General features: G+C 42.0%; 1 protein-coding gene across 6 annotated transcripts in view; it reads right to left on the bottom strand.

Moving 5' to 3' along the window:
• Positions 1-1180: 1180 nt before the first annotated feature.
• The window catches only part of LOC140536350 (membrane-associated phosphatidylinositol transfer protein 2-like), a 77087-nt gene continuing 61407 nt past the window's right edge, over positions 1181-16860 (bottom strand). For 3 of the 6 annotated variants that reach the window (XM_072658078.1, XM_072658080.1, XM_072658084.1), the window contains 13 exons: positions 16283-16461; positions 14893-15063; positions 12727-12861; positions 12025-12189; positions 11597-11851; positions 10041-10189; positions 9520-9636; positions 9231-9347; positions 8961-9109; positions 8666-8815; positions 7772-7955; positions 6703-6831; positions 1181-6115 (listed from right to left, as the gene is read on the bottom strand). In XM_072658078.1, the coding sequence (XP_072514179.1) occupies positions 5765-6115; positions 6703-6831; positions 7772-7955; positions 8666-8815; positions 8961-9109; positions 9231-9347; positions 9520-9636; positions 10041-10189; positions 11597-11851; positions 12025-12189; positions 12727-12861; positions 14893-15063; positions 16283-16461 (2251 nt within the window). In that variant the 3' untranslated portion in view covers positions 1181-5764. The remainder of the gene's footprint in view (positions 6116-6702; positions 6832-7771; positions 7956-8665; positions 8816-8960; positions 9110-9230; positions 9348-9519; positions 9637-10040; positions 10190-11596; positions 11852-12024; positions 12190-12726; positions 12862-14892; positions 15064-16282; positions 16462-16860) is intronic. The other 3 variants (XM_072658082.1, XM_072658081.1, XM_072658083.1) reach the window with 3 other exon arrangements.

Genomic DNA, 16860 nt, shown 5'->3' with positions numbered 1-16860 from the left:
TCACTCCACTTCGGGTTAACCCTTAGGCCTTTACAGTTATTGCCAGCATGTAAGCAAACATTAATACTTACTCTTAAAAAAGGTGCCACAAAGGGGTTTGAGTGAGCAAACGGGTAAATTGAATAACATTGATGATCTGGTTCCAGTGGCACCCCTCACGAGATGGATATATGAGGCAGTCAGATCTTGAAGTTAATGGGTTGGAAGCAGAAGAAATGGGCAAGCATAAGGATCTGAAGGCCTAACTGTGATGGCTAGACGACTGGGTCAGAGCATCTCTGAAACATCAGGCAGTGTTACCACTGTGCAGTGAGCAGTACCTACCTCTAAGTCCTCTAAGCAAGGACAACCAGTGAACTGGTGACAGGAACATAGACACCCAAGACTCATTGATGCTTGTGGGGAGAGAAGGCCAACCTGTCTGGTCTAAGAACTTACTGAGGAACTACTGTAAAAAAGGTTAATGCTGGCCTTGAAAGAAAGGCGTCAGAACACATTGTGCATGAGGCTGGGTAGCGGCAAACCAGCCAAGAGTGTCCATACTAACCCCTGTCCACTGTTGGAAGTGCCTACAATTGGCATGGGAACATCCAAACTGGACCACGGAGCAATGGAAAAGGCTGGCCTGATCTCTTGAATCATGCTGTCTTTTTCACCATGTGGGCAGTTGGCTGCGTCTGTGCTGCTTACCTGGGAATAAGCTGGCACCAGGGTGCACTATGTATGGGAAGAAAACAAGCCAGTGGAGGCAGCGAGATGCTCTGGGCAATGTTCTGCTGGAAAACCTTGATTGCAAGCTGAAAGTTGCCTCTTTTAGCTGGATAATCCACCCTTCCACGCTGCAAAATTGGTCAGGAATGGTTTGAGGAACATGACCAAAAGTACAAGTTGTTGATTTGGCCTCCAAATTCCCCAGATCTGAAGCTGATTGAGCATCTGTAGGCGCACAAGTTGTCAATCACACTAAGAAGAAAAGGAAGAAAAAAGGAGGGTTAAAAAGTAAGGTAATTGTTTGTGTTTTTTGTGCTAAAAGTAAGATGGAAAACCCACTTTTATTAACAGAAAACATTGCAAGTTATCACTTGGCGTTGGCACGGAAAGTCAAAAACAAGCTAGCGTCTCAGTGAAGTCTTTAGTATTTCGATTGGTGCTTTGATGCCCTTCATAAATTACAGAACAATTTGCATAGCTGTCCAAATGCATTTAATCCACGTTACATACAACAATACAGAACCAAGCACAGGTGGATGGACCACCAGGCCGGACAAGGGGAAAAAAATAAATAAATAAAAAGAGCTGTGGAATACGCTCCAGAAAAGAACACACTTCTCACCCGCCTCACACTGCTAAAGGGGTCAGAAAGCTCAGGAGCTGTCCACAGTCTATGCTACTACTGTTGTGTTTAGAGCGTGTGGTTTCGGAAGTACAGACATCTGGGGGAAACGGAACACATTTGAACATAATCAGAACACTCAGCAGGGATTAAACGTGGTGTGAAATGTGGTGGGAAATCTGTTCCACCTACGAGTAACACTGCAGAAATTGGCGAACGTGATGGTAAAAATAGTTTGCTGCCACTATATATAGTAAAATGTGAATACATTCTCAGATACAGTTATTGTCTTATTGTGCTATTAGGTTAAAAACATGTCCAAATTCCTACATGTTGACGGCCATATCTGATGCTACATGGCACTCTAGACAAAGGACAGTGTATTCAGAACCTGCTATTAGAAAGTGGAACATTGGTATTCTTGAAAAATGACCCGGAGGTGTGTATAGAAATCTGCCATATAGAAGTGAATGAACTATGCTCAACACTGAAACATGAGAATGGCTTAATTTCCTGTGGTTCCCAACAATGATGGCCTAATTGTATCACTAAGGTACTTCTGGAGACAACGGTACACATGAACACATTAACTGCTTCATTAGTCAAAGTTTTTCCAAAGAGGTTTTGCAGTTTACAGACAAAAGGAAATTACTGAAAGGCTCCGGAACCACCATACTGCACATACAGTGAGGTCGGAAAGGTCTGAGGAAATCCTATGCTTCTATTTCGAAGGCTTTTCTAATTTAATACGTGTTTTATTACAGATGATGACATCAGCATAACAATTAGAGTGAAATGTAGAATCTTTGAAATGTCATCATCATGAATGACGGAATGTCTTAGTATTTGGTGCTGTCCCACTAGCTTTCTGTAAAATCAGATCCGTCTGAGAGTCATTTAACATGAGATTTAGGTAATGAGATCAGACTCAAAACATAATCTGCCCTTTTTGTACAAATGCCTCAAACATGGTCAAGGTGCCAAATTTGCTTTGTACCTAAAAATAAAGCAGAAAATGTAATATTTGTCATTTTACATCAGGAAAACATAAAAAAAAAATCCAAAAGTTTTAAAAGCAAATAAATAAATAAAAACCAAAAATTCAATGTGGGCACAGACTTTTGCTTGGTGTTTTCAATAATGTGAGCCTAGTTCCGGGCTGTACTTGCTTACCAGCAACCCCTACTGGACAATATCTTTAATAGAAAGCTTTGATCACTGTGTTAACCATGAAATAACATGGAGGGGGGGCAACTTTCTTTAAACTAGACCTGAATTCCTCAAACTTTCCTGCATATTTAAATTGCGTTAAAAGAACAGTTCTGCAAAATATCAATGATCATTCATATCATCACTGACTCCAGATGCAGTTAGTCATGCATGTTTGATATCTGTGGAGTGCTTCTTTTGTTTACAACAGAAGATTGTAAGCCAAGTTCCCCCCCCAAAAGAATCACCATTGCAAGCAGATCCAGATCTTTCTTTTTTCTGTTTTGCTCAGACAATCAGTGTGGTTCAGAAAGCGGCATGACTTGCTTTAGTAAGCTGAGACACCTTTAAAGGGCGGTTCCAAATGTAGCTTTCTGTTTAAATAAGGTCCACTCCCATGCTGTTTAAATCAGGCTTTTGGTGCCCTTTTATAGATTTCTGGAAGAAATAAACTTACTGAGATTAGATTGGTGACAGCATAAGTCCATTGTTTGTTAGCAATGTTATCCTAGCATCTCTTATTGTAGAATAAGAAACACACATTATGTAGCAAACATGCCTTAGCTGTTTGATTGCATCTGGTGATCAGTTTGGAGTCAACATTACAATTTGGTGACGGTTCCCTTCAGTACAGTAATCCCCACCACTATCATGTACCAAATAAAACAAGTGGTGTTTAATTAAATAAACAAGCCTGTGTGGGATGCATTGTTTAATGGACATGTTTCCTGGGTGTGGGTGTTTATCTTAGTTTTTTTTTTTTTTTTTTTTTTTTTTTACACAGCTTGTGGAAGTGTGTACGTTTGTGAATGGATGGACGGTGGATCCGTGTTCCTCCGAAGATGTTTGAAAGAATGCTTGTGTGTCCGAGACTGATTGATTGTCTGTGCGGTGGTGTCTTTTTGTGGTTTCGTTACAGAGAAGCTGTTTAGGTGTGCACGGCGTTGGTCCTTAAGAAAGCAGCTTGAGCGTATGACAAAAATCAAAGCGAGGCATGAATACAGTAATATCTGAACTATACAGAACTTCTACATAAATAACTCTTAGCCATACATTTCCTATGTAGTAAAATGTACATCTTTACAATATCTACACTTTCTTTATTCCCATACAGACCTCAGTCAGACACATCCACGCTCTCTTGCAATCACCTGAACACGCTTTAAAACCAGCGGCTGTATCCAAAACCTCCCAGCATTCGATTAAAACATACAACTCGGAATCTTAATCTCCAGTATCTTCATCGAAAAACTAAATCTGCATACAGTACATGGCTACAACTGATCATGCCATTAAATAAAAAAAATAATAATAAAAAGAAGTAAAATCACAGCTCATGATTAAAAGAATATACTGCACCAGTTCTAGATATCTCACTTACATATGAACAGTATGCTGGAGCACTGACTTTTAAAGGACTTCATGATGACCTGAAACGATCTATATCTTATAAATATTATACATAATCTGTCAAAACTGAGTAATTCTACATTTTAAGAGCATATATATATGCACTCTTGTATATGCTCTTAAAATATATACACACAGCTCAAATACTCAGTAGTACAATACAAAGGAAACATTGGATACAGCCTATGACATTTTTTCAGTTCCTATGATCTGCCTATTTTGGCACATTTCTCATGTTTGTAATATTGTTTTTTTTTTTATCCTCACATTGGAGATATATACTAACGTGCACACGCACTCAAACCCTGCCATAAATGAATAGGTATCATGCACTACAAGATAACAATATGTAGCAACATGAGATGGTAACAAGGTTCTTCACTATTGACTAGTGCAAAAATTACAATGAGGTTATACAGTTGAGTAACTACAGCTTCCGAAAAAAAAGAAATGCTTTTGGCCATTGGTTGGATCAAGTGTCGCCAGTTGTATTTATGCTCCGTGATGCACCTCCCTCCCTCCATCCATGAACGAGAACAGGTGAGAAAAAGGTGTTGGGGTTGACCAGAGACGATTTACAGCTGTCTACTCTGTCACCACCTGAAAAACAGGTGCTCGCTGAAAACCATCTAGGCCTCGTCCAAAATGTGCACAGGCAGCTCTTGATGTGTCTTTGCTTCTGAATCTGCTCGATCGGAGGGCTGGAACTGCAGAATGAGAACAGCAGCAGGCCGGGAGGGAGAAGTACAAGAATTCGGAGGAAAGCGGCAGCATGGGGACACGGAAGGATCTTTACTTGGCTGTGGAACAACATACCGCACCAGGAAGATGGGAAAGCCAGCACAAGCATGCCTGAAGAGTTTACAGGAGGGCCTGAGGCCCCATCTAGTGGCGTCTTAGAGGTATTGCAAGCAGATGGCCAGATAAAGGGATTGTTGCCAAGTACAGATTCAGTGTCACAAAAAAACAAAACAAAAAAAGGCCAGTGTCCTTGGTTTTAGCCCGAGAGCAGCGCTCACTGCGTGTCTGTTTAATTATCCTGTGGTAATACATTGTTGAGAAGTTAAGGCCTCTGATGACCTGTAGGCCATGCTAAACACAAGTTACGATGTGGTGGGGGTTCAAACTTTAGTCCTTATTGCCAAATGCTGCAGGGCTTTTGACAAGAACCTCCTCCAGAAAGAGAGAGAGCGAGAGATATAGCAAGGGGATAAGGGTTTGTTATTGGCAAAGAGGTGTTTGTATGTGTGTGTGGGGGGGGTGGCTAATAAGAAGTGGCTTCTGGGAATGACCATGGCCGGCTCATTTGTCCATGGCTGCCCTGAGCACGTGAGAGGGAGGCACATATTTACAGATGGAAACAATGTTGGTGAACACCAAGTTGGGAGAATGTTGTGACATTCCTGAAGAACTGATCCATTGGTAGAACAAGTCCATACTCCCCCCCCCCCCCATCCAGCGTAGGTGCAAACAGTACATTCAATCAAATGGAGAGGCGAGGGCCGGCGTTCCGTGACCCAGAGCCATGCTTTAAGGCATGAGATTTTTTGTTTTGAGTGTCGTCAATGAAACGAAATTTCCTCCCCCAATGCCACTCATGCTACATTAGAAAAGCTGATCCGGTCTCTCGCCGGGAGTGTTCCGCATCTTGAGCCGTTTCATGCGGCTTGCCACTTTTCTTTTTTTTTTCTCTTATTACCCTTCCCTCAAACCTCAAACCCCACCCCACCCTGATTCCCCCCAACTCCTGCCCGAGGGTCTGCAGAGGTCCAGTCTAAGCTCAGATTGATGTATACCCCAGTTTAAGAAGCACTACTTGGGGCTCAGCGCGCCACCTTCAAGCCTCCCCGATCGCCCCCAGCAGCCCGCAGCAATGCTCATGCTCCTCTGGGCACGCTCTGCTCGCTCCCGGTCGAACTCTGACTGGCTCTGTGCTCTCTCGGGCCGGCCCGTCTGGACAGAGGGTGTGGCTGAGGCAGATGGGGTCGGCTGGGAGGAGATGGTGCGCAGCAGGTGGTTACGTTTGCGCAGGAATTCGCCGCTGCCACCCAGGCCGAAGCTGCCTTTCCGCAGCACCATGCGGGTGCTGCCTGCCTTGGCAGGCCGCGAGCGCTGGCTGTACTCCAGCTGGGAGAGGTGAGACGCGTAGCCATCGGAGACAAACTGAGGTGACGGGGAAAGAGGAGAACAGAAGGGAGAAAAAGTCAGTACTGGTGTATGAAATATGAAGTGGTGCTACATGAAACGGTCATCGTATCGCCGTAAACTGAGTGGGTAATACTATAAACAGAGTACTGTTCAAATATTTAAAATCATTTTTTAAAAATATGTCAATAAAGTATTTCTCATGTTAAAAAAATAAACAATGCTGACTTAAATATTTCAGATGGTTCCATTAGTATTTTAAGTATTTTAGAAGCAACTTGAAATTATAAAATAACAAATGAATAACTATTAAGAATGATGTAATTATCTGTTGGTAGTTGTCTGCCTTGCTACTTCACACACACCCACAGTTTTGTTCATCATTGTGTACTTAAATTTTCTTCAGATTTCCAATTCTGCCCAGTTTCTTTGATTCCTACAAATGATTTGAAACATGAAGCTGAACAAGGGTTAGAAAGCTCTTATACATTTATCTTCAACCAAATGAGGTTTATTTTATTGAAAAGATTAACTCTAAACTTAAGAAAAGTTCCCAGACTTCCAAAGGGTGATGGAAATGAAATCATTGCTGAAGAACATCACACCTGACATTGATGCTGCATTTTCTTTGTTGGCCTCCCAACAATGTAGATCTGAGACGGAGGCAGCCCGAGTGAAGTGTACACCGAGATGTCCTTTGTGGAGCCGTATGCAGCGAAGATCTTCATATGTGCCTTCAAACACATGAAAGAGAGAAAGCTCAAACCTGGTCATTTCATAAAACACACTTGATGAGCCAGTCTGCTAATGCCAAGTTACTGCCACAGAGATCCAACCACAGCAGTTCTACACTGTTTGGCTGAGTGTGCAGCTCCGAGCTCTTGCTAATAACAGGTTATCAGAAATAATTATTCACTTTGTGTTTTTACTGTTTATGGTTGGCATGTTAGCTAATGTTAATGTGCTAACAGCAGCAAAATGGAGAACTCCATTTCACAAGACACAAAGCACACAGCAATTGTCCATGTGACCATGGCTTTAGACAAGATATAACTTAAAGGGAAGCTGTTAAGACTTGTATGCCTTAGAAATAGTGCACTCATCCAATACTATTAAAACGTGATGCATAAACTAAATAGAAATGTTTTATAAAATGCAAATTTATGCCTACTGTCATACATGTATGATGTCATATGTGTCCTGGCCTCATTATGCAACATTTACCTTAAAAACAGCTTCAGAATCAGGCTGATGTCCCACTGACTGTTATGGGGGGAATAGAGTCTCCATTGTTGCTACTCTGCTAACTGCACAGGGTAACTCTACTGCTGCGTAACCAGGGTCATATTTGTGTAAAATCCTGTAATATTACTCCCTTCTCAGTCCACATGCTTCTTTCAGTTTCCAGTGATGGCTCTCCGCTTGTCCAGCAATGCATGTGTAAAGCATTTCCTTTAAGGGTGGCTCAAAGCACAAATTACACTTCCCGACTTTAAGGTGAGCTCAAGAGCAAGAAATTCCAATTCTCGTATTATGCTTTAAATGTTGCCATTAGTGCCACATGTTTACCTCAAATTTCTTTTTCATGTCTCTTTTTAAAAATAATAATATATTTCTTCCGTTTAACAGCTGTATTGGACATATAACCCTTCATCTGCTTCTCTTCATACTTACCTCACAGATCAGAGACTTGAGGAAGTTGGCTTTGTGTCGAAGGGGGTCATGAACTAGGCCATCACAGAAGGACACAATGCCATGGGGAAAGTTATGCTGGGAGAGCCAGGCCACCACCCGCTGCTTTTGCATGTCTGGTCGGCCCGTCACATATACAATCAGGTAGCCCAAATCTTGCCAGTGCCTGTTAAACAGGACGAAAGGATAAACATGAACACTCCATATTCATAGCCATTATGTATTCATAGACAATGAAGGCCCACAGCTGCTAGCTTTAATAACAATCAGAAATGTATTAGCTATAGCACCTTTCTTATATTCATGGTCCTTTCAAAATCGCATGCATAATACAGTCACCCCTTAAAAAGCCTGTAGTCCACAGTTTTGTCAATTTTATTTTTACTTTTAACGGAGTTCAGACTATTTTCTAACCTCGTTTTATCCCTTTCAATTAGACAAGCTGTTTTCTTCATGGTTCCCTTAGAGAGTGAATTCAGTGAAGCTCAGTTTCCATACATGGATTGTATGGACTTAGGAGAGAGGGGTATGCTTTGAATCATGGGTCGTAATATTGCAAACAGTCATCTATTTTTTTTAATGCCGGTAGTGATGGTGAAACTGGGAAAAAAAAAAAAAAAAAAATTGGCAGACTATTTGCTTTACTGCCGTAAATGTCTAAAAATGTGTTTTAGGTGAAACTGGTTACAAATCCACAGAACCTTTTCTGTAACCATTTCCTGCAATAACTTTACTGTACTCCTTTAATGTCTGTGGAAAAATTTATTCAGAGCATTTAATGCCTTACAGTTAAAGAGCAGACTTCAGTTAGCAGCATCTCCACCTCTAGGTCAATAGGTAATATAGGACTGACTTCATTTCTGCACTTCAGCTTACCTGACCACATCCACTGCCCCTGCTCTCACTTTAGGGTCGCTGCCCATGATGGACACGCTAGCAGCAAATGAGCCATCAATGCTGAACACAACAAACTCTGTCCCACGTGGCAGCACGGTCAAGTAGCTGTCCGCAGATGTGTGGTCACCTCTGTATGAGAAGAGAACATGAGCATGTGGACTACACAAAAAAAACAAAAATCACTGCACAAGATTCAAGAATCATCAAGAACCCTGAAATGTATCTCTTTTTCCCCAAATAACGATGAACAAAAGATAAAAGTTACAAGACCTACCTGACTACCATTTTGACAGGGTAGACCCCGATCCCCAGCCGCTTGCTCTCCGGGATCACATAGGAGATGCGACCGCTGCTGTTGGTCAGCTCTGTGTCGAAGTACACCCACTCACCCGATGGGGGCTGGGTCATTATATGAATGTCAACCTTGAACAACAAAACAACCACAGATTGCCATGGATGGATGCAACAGATAGATGGAGCAGATGTGGATAGACAGATGGATGGATGTGAGCGCTAGTAAAGAGCAGCTCAGTTCTTGCTATACCTTTTCTCCGGTTAGAGTGACCATATCCAGTGGGCCGTACATGAATCTGCCGGTGACCACTTGCATGCCGTCCTCTGTAAAGACTGCGTCATTCACACGGTGGTTGGCTGTGACATTCTGCAACACAGACATACACCTGAAGGTCACATTACATTGTCAGAGACTTCATATTCAAGCTCCACAAGAAACCTTATGAGCAGGTGAAGTGTCTACAGGCCACACAGTGAAAAGAATATAACACTTCTGATGAAGGCGTAATCAATTGATTGACTCAGCCGTAGTAGCTCACCCTGATCTTAACGTGCGTTCTCTTCCTCAGCCACTTTTCCCGTGGTTTAGAGGGGGTGAACTCTGACACCTCCTTGCCATCCAGCTCCAAAATACTGGAATTCTCATGCCTCATTACCTGGGAGTGAGAGATTAGAGAAAATTAGACAAAGACGGTTGAGTGCAAAGTTGTACAAAGATGATTTAATTTTAAAATGACACCAAGATTTTTAGACTTTTTATCTCAACATTTCAAGTATTTTGAGAACAGGAAATTATAAAACAACATTATATACATTAATTCTAATTATATTCAAGTTATGTGACGTTAAACATGAGGTATTCTGGATTTTAGTAAATAACCATAGCTTATACAGCTTTCTCATAAACTATGAAGCCATCATTCTGGATAGATTTTTGACAACAGGAGTTATGTATGAGAAGGAACATTAGGTTGATCATGAATAGGGGCAGTGGTGCCTGTTAGGGTCTGCTGGGGAATGATAGCTGCTATGGTCTTTAAGCATCAAGATGTAACAGTACCTGTCTGAGCAAAAAAGACACAACGTCAGTGGACTCCCAGTAGGATGCATGAAACAGGTGAGGTAGAGCCACGGTAGGAAAGGCAGTCAAGGCGTCTGGGCAGTACAGGGCAAAGTCGATGCGCTTGGTGCCCCACCAGCGAGCAGCAACTGTAGGTGATTAAAAGACCCTTAGGATCCATCAGTGACAAAAAACAGGAGATTCAGCAGGGCCTTGACAAAATAAATTAACGGAAGCTAAAATACAGTTTTCGGAGATCAACTCGAGCAGGTCAAAAAAGGTCAGAAGAAGATATAACAAAGGTAATTGTGAAGGGCAGGTGAAAAAAGGTTGATTAAGTAGAAAAAACATGGAAACACTGACTTGTGCAAAGGCTGAATGGGGAAGATTTTATGTAATCTTTCATCCATAGCCTGACACCATGACAAAAACACACAAGTCAAAAAGCCTTGCATTGAGGTTCTACAAATAAATAATGCCTACTAGGCAAGGAGTGGTGGTCAGTGTGTTTGCAGCCAAAGAGTGTAGTCAGAAAATGGGAGCAAGGAACGACTCAAATGTCATCTGAAGCATCTTCAGAGGCGCTTCATCCTCCAGAAAGACGGAGAAAGCTTGGGGTTCTGGAGATGAAGACTTAACGAAGACTTAAAGGGTAGGGGTGGTGACATGAGTTCAGACAGGGGGGGAGTGAGGGCCGAAGAAAAGACAAGAAGACCAGCTACAGCACTGGAGTGTAGGTCTGGTCCTGGAGGGCCAGAGTGCAGCACAGTTTGGTGATCCACCTACTCAACCTGATGACTTGCTGCTAAAATGAGTAAAATTTTGTTTACTGTTGCTAAGCTGAAGCGGTTGTTTTAACGCCAATAACCATCATCTTTACTTCCACGTTCTACCGTTGTAGAAATAGATTTCATATATTTAATACTAAATCTTATGTCTCTTCATATAAAGAACCATCCTGTTACTGCCTTCAGAGTGTGTTCGATTTGGAATGGAGTTGAAAGCTGTAGGAAGGCAGGTCTCCAGGAGGAGGGCTGGAGACCATGAACATAAACTTTGTTCTTTGTAATTCAGTAATATTTATGCACAGAGTGCTACAATTTAAAATGAATAAACTTCCACTTTTATAAGAACAGTGAAACCTTTTTTTCAAAATAATTGTAAACGCAAGTGAGTTACAAGTCAGGACCATGAGGTGATACGTATCTAAAAAGGAAAGAAAATATAGAATATTATTTTGCAATATTATATAATGTAGAATATATAGATATCATCACCGGGTCATCAAGTCAAGTTACATCAGCAGTCAAATCAGGTGTACCTGAGTAGGGAAATGACAAAACTGTGCTCAACTCTGGCCCTCTAAAACCACAACCGAACACCCCTAACCTACAGACTAGTCTGAAGATGCAGAGAGTTGCAGTGGTGGCTAGTGAGAGCTAGCAGATCAGGGCAGGGCTGCAGGGGTTTGAGACCAACGGCAGGCACATAGAATGGCAGAAGGAGGCCTATGGGCCAGGCCCCGGACCCCTCCTCCACACTCTGGCCGGCAATACCTTGCTCTACGTCCATCTGCATGCACGGTGACGGAGGGTCGGAGCTGAGGGGAGGGGCGGGCTCGAACCCCAGGGGGCTGCTGCTGCGCTCGAGGTCGTCCGAGCAGCTTGTGTCCTCTGACCCTGCCACTCTGATATTGAGCAACCTGTGGCGGACTTTCGGGGAAGGGCTTCTTGAGGACATTTTGGTATAAGGAAGAGCCAGCTGGGACAAAAGGCTAAGCTTTTTGGACTGATTAAGGTGGCATGTTTGTGCTATGAGATAAACAACACAACAAAAAGGGAGTAGTTGTGAATAAACCGCACACAGTTCATACTGACCATGACGAAAACCAAACAAATCGTAGTCACTCAGTGTAAGGTAAACTGTGCTTTATGGCCTAATTGATTAGATACTTAGAAAAGGAGCAGTTTGTGTGTGGACTTACTATTGGCAATGTTGGAGGCAGTGTAACTGTCTGCCAGTCCTGAGACCTGGCTGGCGATGCTGACCTCGCTGGATCTTCGGGGTCCACGGAATGCAGGAACCGAGGCAGGGGACGAAGGGTATGAGTTCTCCACAAACATCCCCCCATGCGAGTGAATTACATCCGCTAGGATGGCAGAAAGAAAAATTAATTACGACAGTGTTGCTGAATGATTATAGCTTTAATATCCTGAAAGTCAGTGAAAGAGTGGTGAAAGGAAGGTCCTATAATCAATAATAATGAAGTTATGAATTTTCCGAAGACTGATTACAGCCAGGATACTAATGTTTTCCAAAATGACTAATTGACTTACCATTGCATTTAAATAAACCAAGGTAAAGAGATGCATTTGCAAGTTTTGCAAAATCCCAGAGCGAATCTAGCTCTGCTCATCATAATCAGCAATGACCATAACAAATATATTCTCTAAATACTCTACTGTCTACATAATACATGTTAAATATATATAACTACCCCTATATCCGCTTACTAGTTCTTACTGAACCATTCAAATTGTAATATCTAAAAACATCAACACAAAGGTCCGCAACAGTCCACACAAGCTGACACAGGACTAAACACACATACATACGCACACACAGACACACGGATGCATACACACAAACTGAGGAGGTGAACAACAAAACAGGAATGGCTACACACACTCAGGTGTGGCTGGCGCTGCTTGCCAGTTGAGCACAGGCACGGGGATGGAGGTCTCGCCCAGGCCGTCATGGCAACGGGGGATGCTGCCTCCACACTCCAGCAGGAGGTGAGGGTTGGTCTGGAGGGTCTCCACTGCAAGCCAGTCGTAGGACGAGGGGACAAGAGGACAAGACAACACAAGGGGGCAGGGGGTGGGACAAAGAAAAAAAAACAACAAAAAAAAGACAGAAAGAAATACAGACAGAGAAATGGCATGAACAGACACATGGAACACTGGCATCAAAGAATTACGAGGACAGGAATGGGTAGCAGTCAAATCAACAGAAACAAAGATGAGAAATGCTGCTGTAACTATTACTTCAAGCGCCAGGTCTCCCCTGCACCTATGGATCTACATTATTACACAGCTTGGAATCTAATGCCAGGATCAGAATACATGATACAGTATTTATGTCTTTCACAATGTTCACTATGTCAGGTTACGCATTAATCGTGCCATAAATTCATGTCACATCTTGATCGGGAGACTGGCAACATTACACATTTGATGATGACCAATCACTGTTCACATACTTGTGTTAATTGATCAATAGGGAGGAAGGTCACAAAATTGTCAATCATAGCTGATGGAAAAATAAGAAGGGGAAAAAGGAGTGTGAACTCCCTCCTGGGTGTCATGAAGAGGACAGTGTGGGCTGTCCATCCTTCAATGAGAAATGCCAATAACTTTACATAAAAATGGCTAGCTATCAGATTCACTCTATGTAAACGGAAGGTCTCATGGAGGAAAAAACTACTGGGTTTTGGGAACTGAATATTCTGGTAAATGAAGACGCACTATATGTCCAAATGTTTGTGGACACCCCTTCTAATGAATACATTCAGCTAAGTTGCACCCATGATGCCACAGATGTGTAAAGACACACACACAGTTTGTCTAGCACTTGTAGAGATATGACAAGACATGACAACCATATTCACTGTTGTGTTGGCCTCCGTGCAGTGAACACATACACACTACTGATCAAAGACACACACTGACATTGAGCACACATGCCCAGAGTGGTGGGCAGCCATCGATGTGGTGCCCGGGGAAGCGTTGTTAAAGGGCTCAACAATGGTAACTTGCCAAGCCTGGGTATCGAACCGCTGAGCCACCACTGCCCCAATAGAATGAGAGTAGAGAATAGAGCATAGAGTGCTGCCAAAACAAAAGGACACCCTGGAGCAGAAAAACATAAAATGCGTAAAACTATGTGGACAATTAGATGGCATACCTCTGTTCTGTTGGCCCAACGCTGGAAATTTGTCATCTCTTACAAAATCAGGCTAAATTTCTATAGTCTGATCCCAAAATAAGAGACGGTAGTTGAATATGCAGATGCAACTGATTACCTAGCTTAGCTAAAAGGATTTTGGCTGGTGCTTATAGCAATGGCTCAGTCAAAAATCTAATTTGCTTTATTTTGACTATAGTGGAACTATACTATAGAAGTAATCCTCTACATTATTTCATTCACTTTATGCGATGTACCGGTAGCTCCAGGGCATGTTGCTACCACCAGCATGTTTTAAGACAATTGGAACATTCAGCACCACTGAATTAATAACCTAAGTTGGTGTATGGACATTTTTAACTTTTAGAACCCCTTACCCCTCCCTCCCAAAAAATGAAAACTTGTTTGTTTATATTAAAGCATGTTGTCCTCTCATTCTGCTCCAGAACAATAAATAGTTGACATTTTTGTGTTGGGAGTATGTAAACCTTAGGCCATGACATGTCTTGGCTGGTCAACTGCACTCAATGTAAACTTCAGTAAACAGGGTAGACTGGGGTTTTGGACAACTTTGTGTGAACAAGATGAAGACTGTAACATTAGACATGATGCCAATAGGTGTTTGTCTGCTCCAGAGAGTTTTATTCTATTGACAATACTACTCTACAGGGACTACACAGGCTGTGTGTGTGTGTGTGTGTGTGTGTGCACTGGCACATTTGTGTCAGCAACAAATGCACTTTAAAGTAGCTGAATACAGTCATCAAAAAGGGTGTACATTTGGACATATAGTGTACATGAACCCAAAAAAAAAAAGACAAAAAACATGACAGGTACAGTCATGTAATTAGTGCACTATTAATGTGTGTGTTAACCTGATCCTTACCCAGCAAGGCTGAGTGTCCATCTCCTAGAGGGAAGCGCTGGTAGCGGGGCACGCTAAAAGGGGCCAGCAGGTGGAATTTCTTTTCCAGCAGAGGCTCCAGACGCGAAGCTGATGGATCTGCAGGGTGGAAGAGGTTATACACCTGCTGGCAGGCTGGACGAAGGTGAGCCACTGGGAAAGAGGGAGAAAGAGGTTTGTCAGAACAATCAAATGCATGTAATATGCAACAGCTATCCAATATTATTAATCGTATTCAGTACAGTCAATACTTGAAAATTCAACTAATATAAAGATTTTACAAACATACATATGACAAAAGTATGCCATTCACATTTTAACTTCTGTGGCTGCAAATGTTTCGAAAGTATCTATAAAATCATCAGAAACCACATAAGCAAGCATATTTAATCAATTTATTATACAAAACAGAACTGAGAGCAGTACTGATAAGCTTTCAGATGTGTAACAAAGACAGATTTCCAAGGGCTGTTGTAATCTCTCAGATGACTCCTCACCCTCATGCTACCTACACTGAGAAACAACAAACAGTGCTACAAACCCACCACTTATCTGAGAACTGAGATGTAAGCAGCTTTGTAGAATGGCTGTTTAAGCCCTTTTTTATTTTAATAATAATAAGATCAGAGTGCTTTGTTTTCTGAAGTCAAAGAGTATTAGAAACAAAGAGCATTAAAAAGAGAAATTACAACAAAGTTGGAATAATCCACAGTATAATGGCTGACTGGAACGCTATCGTTACATCATCTGTGTGTATATGAAACTGACAGCTAAGTATATAAAGCCAAGCCATGATGCCTTAGAGGAGCAGCCAAACTGAACACATAGCATAAAAGTCCCTTAAAGCCCATTAATCAGTCTTATGCAGTCTTTTTTTCACTGATTATAATAAAGGTACATGCTCATTTATTAATTTCACTGGTACCTTCACTCATGTTTCTTCGCTTCAGCCAGACAATTACCATTTGTTATCTGATGTTTTCTTCATAATATGAAAATTCAATATATCAAAATACGCTTACAAATACATGTAAGAAAACATATAGAGTGAAGCAGCAACCCACACAGAAGTGTAAAGAGAATAGTGTCTGTATTGTTGCCACTCCAGGCTTGTAATGCTGCTAACTGCACTATGTAACTCTGTGTTACACAGCGTTCACACAAGCGTTGTGCTGATCGCTTCACCATTCATATTTGGGTATAATCCTTTAATACTACTTCACCACCTCAGTCCACATACTTCTGTCACTTTCAGTGATCGTTCTGCATCCTGCAGCTTGTCCAGAAATGCATGTGTAAAGAGATGCCAGAAGTGCCACCAACATTGCACCAACACCAAAAGATCTTAACCAGGCTTGTGTGGTCAGCTTACCGTCCAGAGTAGGAACCACAGTTTTCCTCAGGGCCAGGACCAATCCCAGTGGAGAACCGAAAAGGAAGAAATCAGACACCTCGAAATCAAACTTGCCCAAAGCACCGCCACCTTCGAGCATGGTGCTGTTACTGGACCTCCGCGAGCCTGGATCGTTCCGCAGCACACTGGAATGCAGACTACACCACACACAGATATATAACTTGAGTAATTTAATAAAGCCTGTACAACAATAAAACTGAGAATACGGACGGCCAGACAGACAGTACCTAAGCACATTATTTAAGATCTGTCTCAAAATAAAGGTTTACTATATAATAATGTTTAACACATGCAGGTAAACATAAATACAGGAAAAAAGAACAAGAATTTCTCATTTTGAAGAAAGTAGTTGAGATCTTGTGAGCTAGTCTAAAGAACAAAGCTTGGTTTCTCCTGGGTGCCCCAGTCAGCACAGTTTGGATGTGTCCAATTCAATCAGCAGCAGCTCACCTAAATTACCATCATTGAGCCCTGACTTACCAAACCAGGAGTTGGATGTTGGAAATAATACTCAACTTTTAGTATCCTAGACTACT

Source organism: Salminus brasiliensis, chromosome 16 (genome assembly GCF_030463535.1).
Source record: "Salminus brasiliensis chromosome 16, fSalBra1.hap2, whole genome shotgun sequence".
Classification (NCBI taxonomy): Eukaryota; Metazoa; Chordata; class Actinopteri; order Characiformes; family Bryconidae; genus Salminus; species Salminus brasiliensis.
This window is presented reverse-complemented; position numbering and strand designations above follow the sequence as displayed.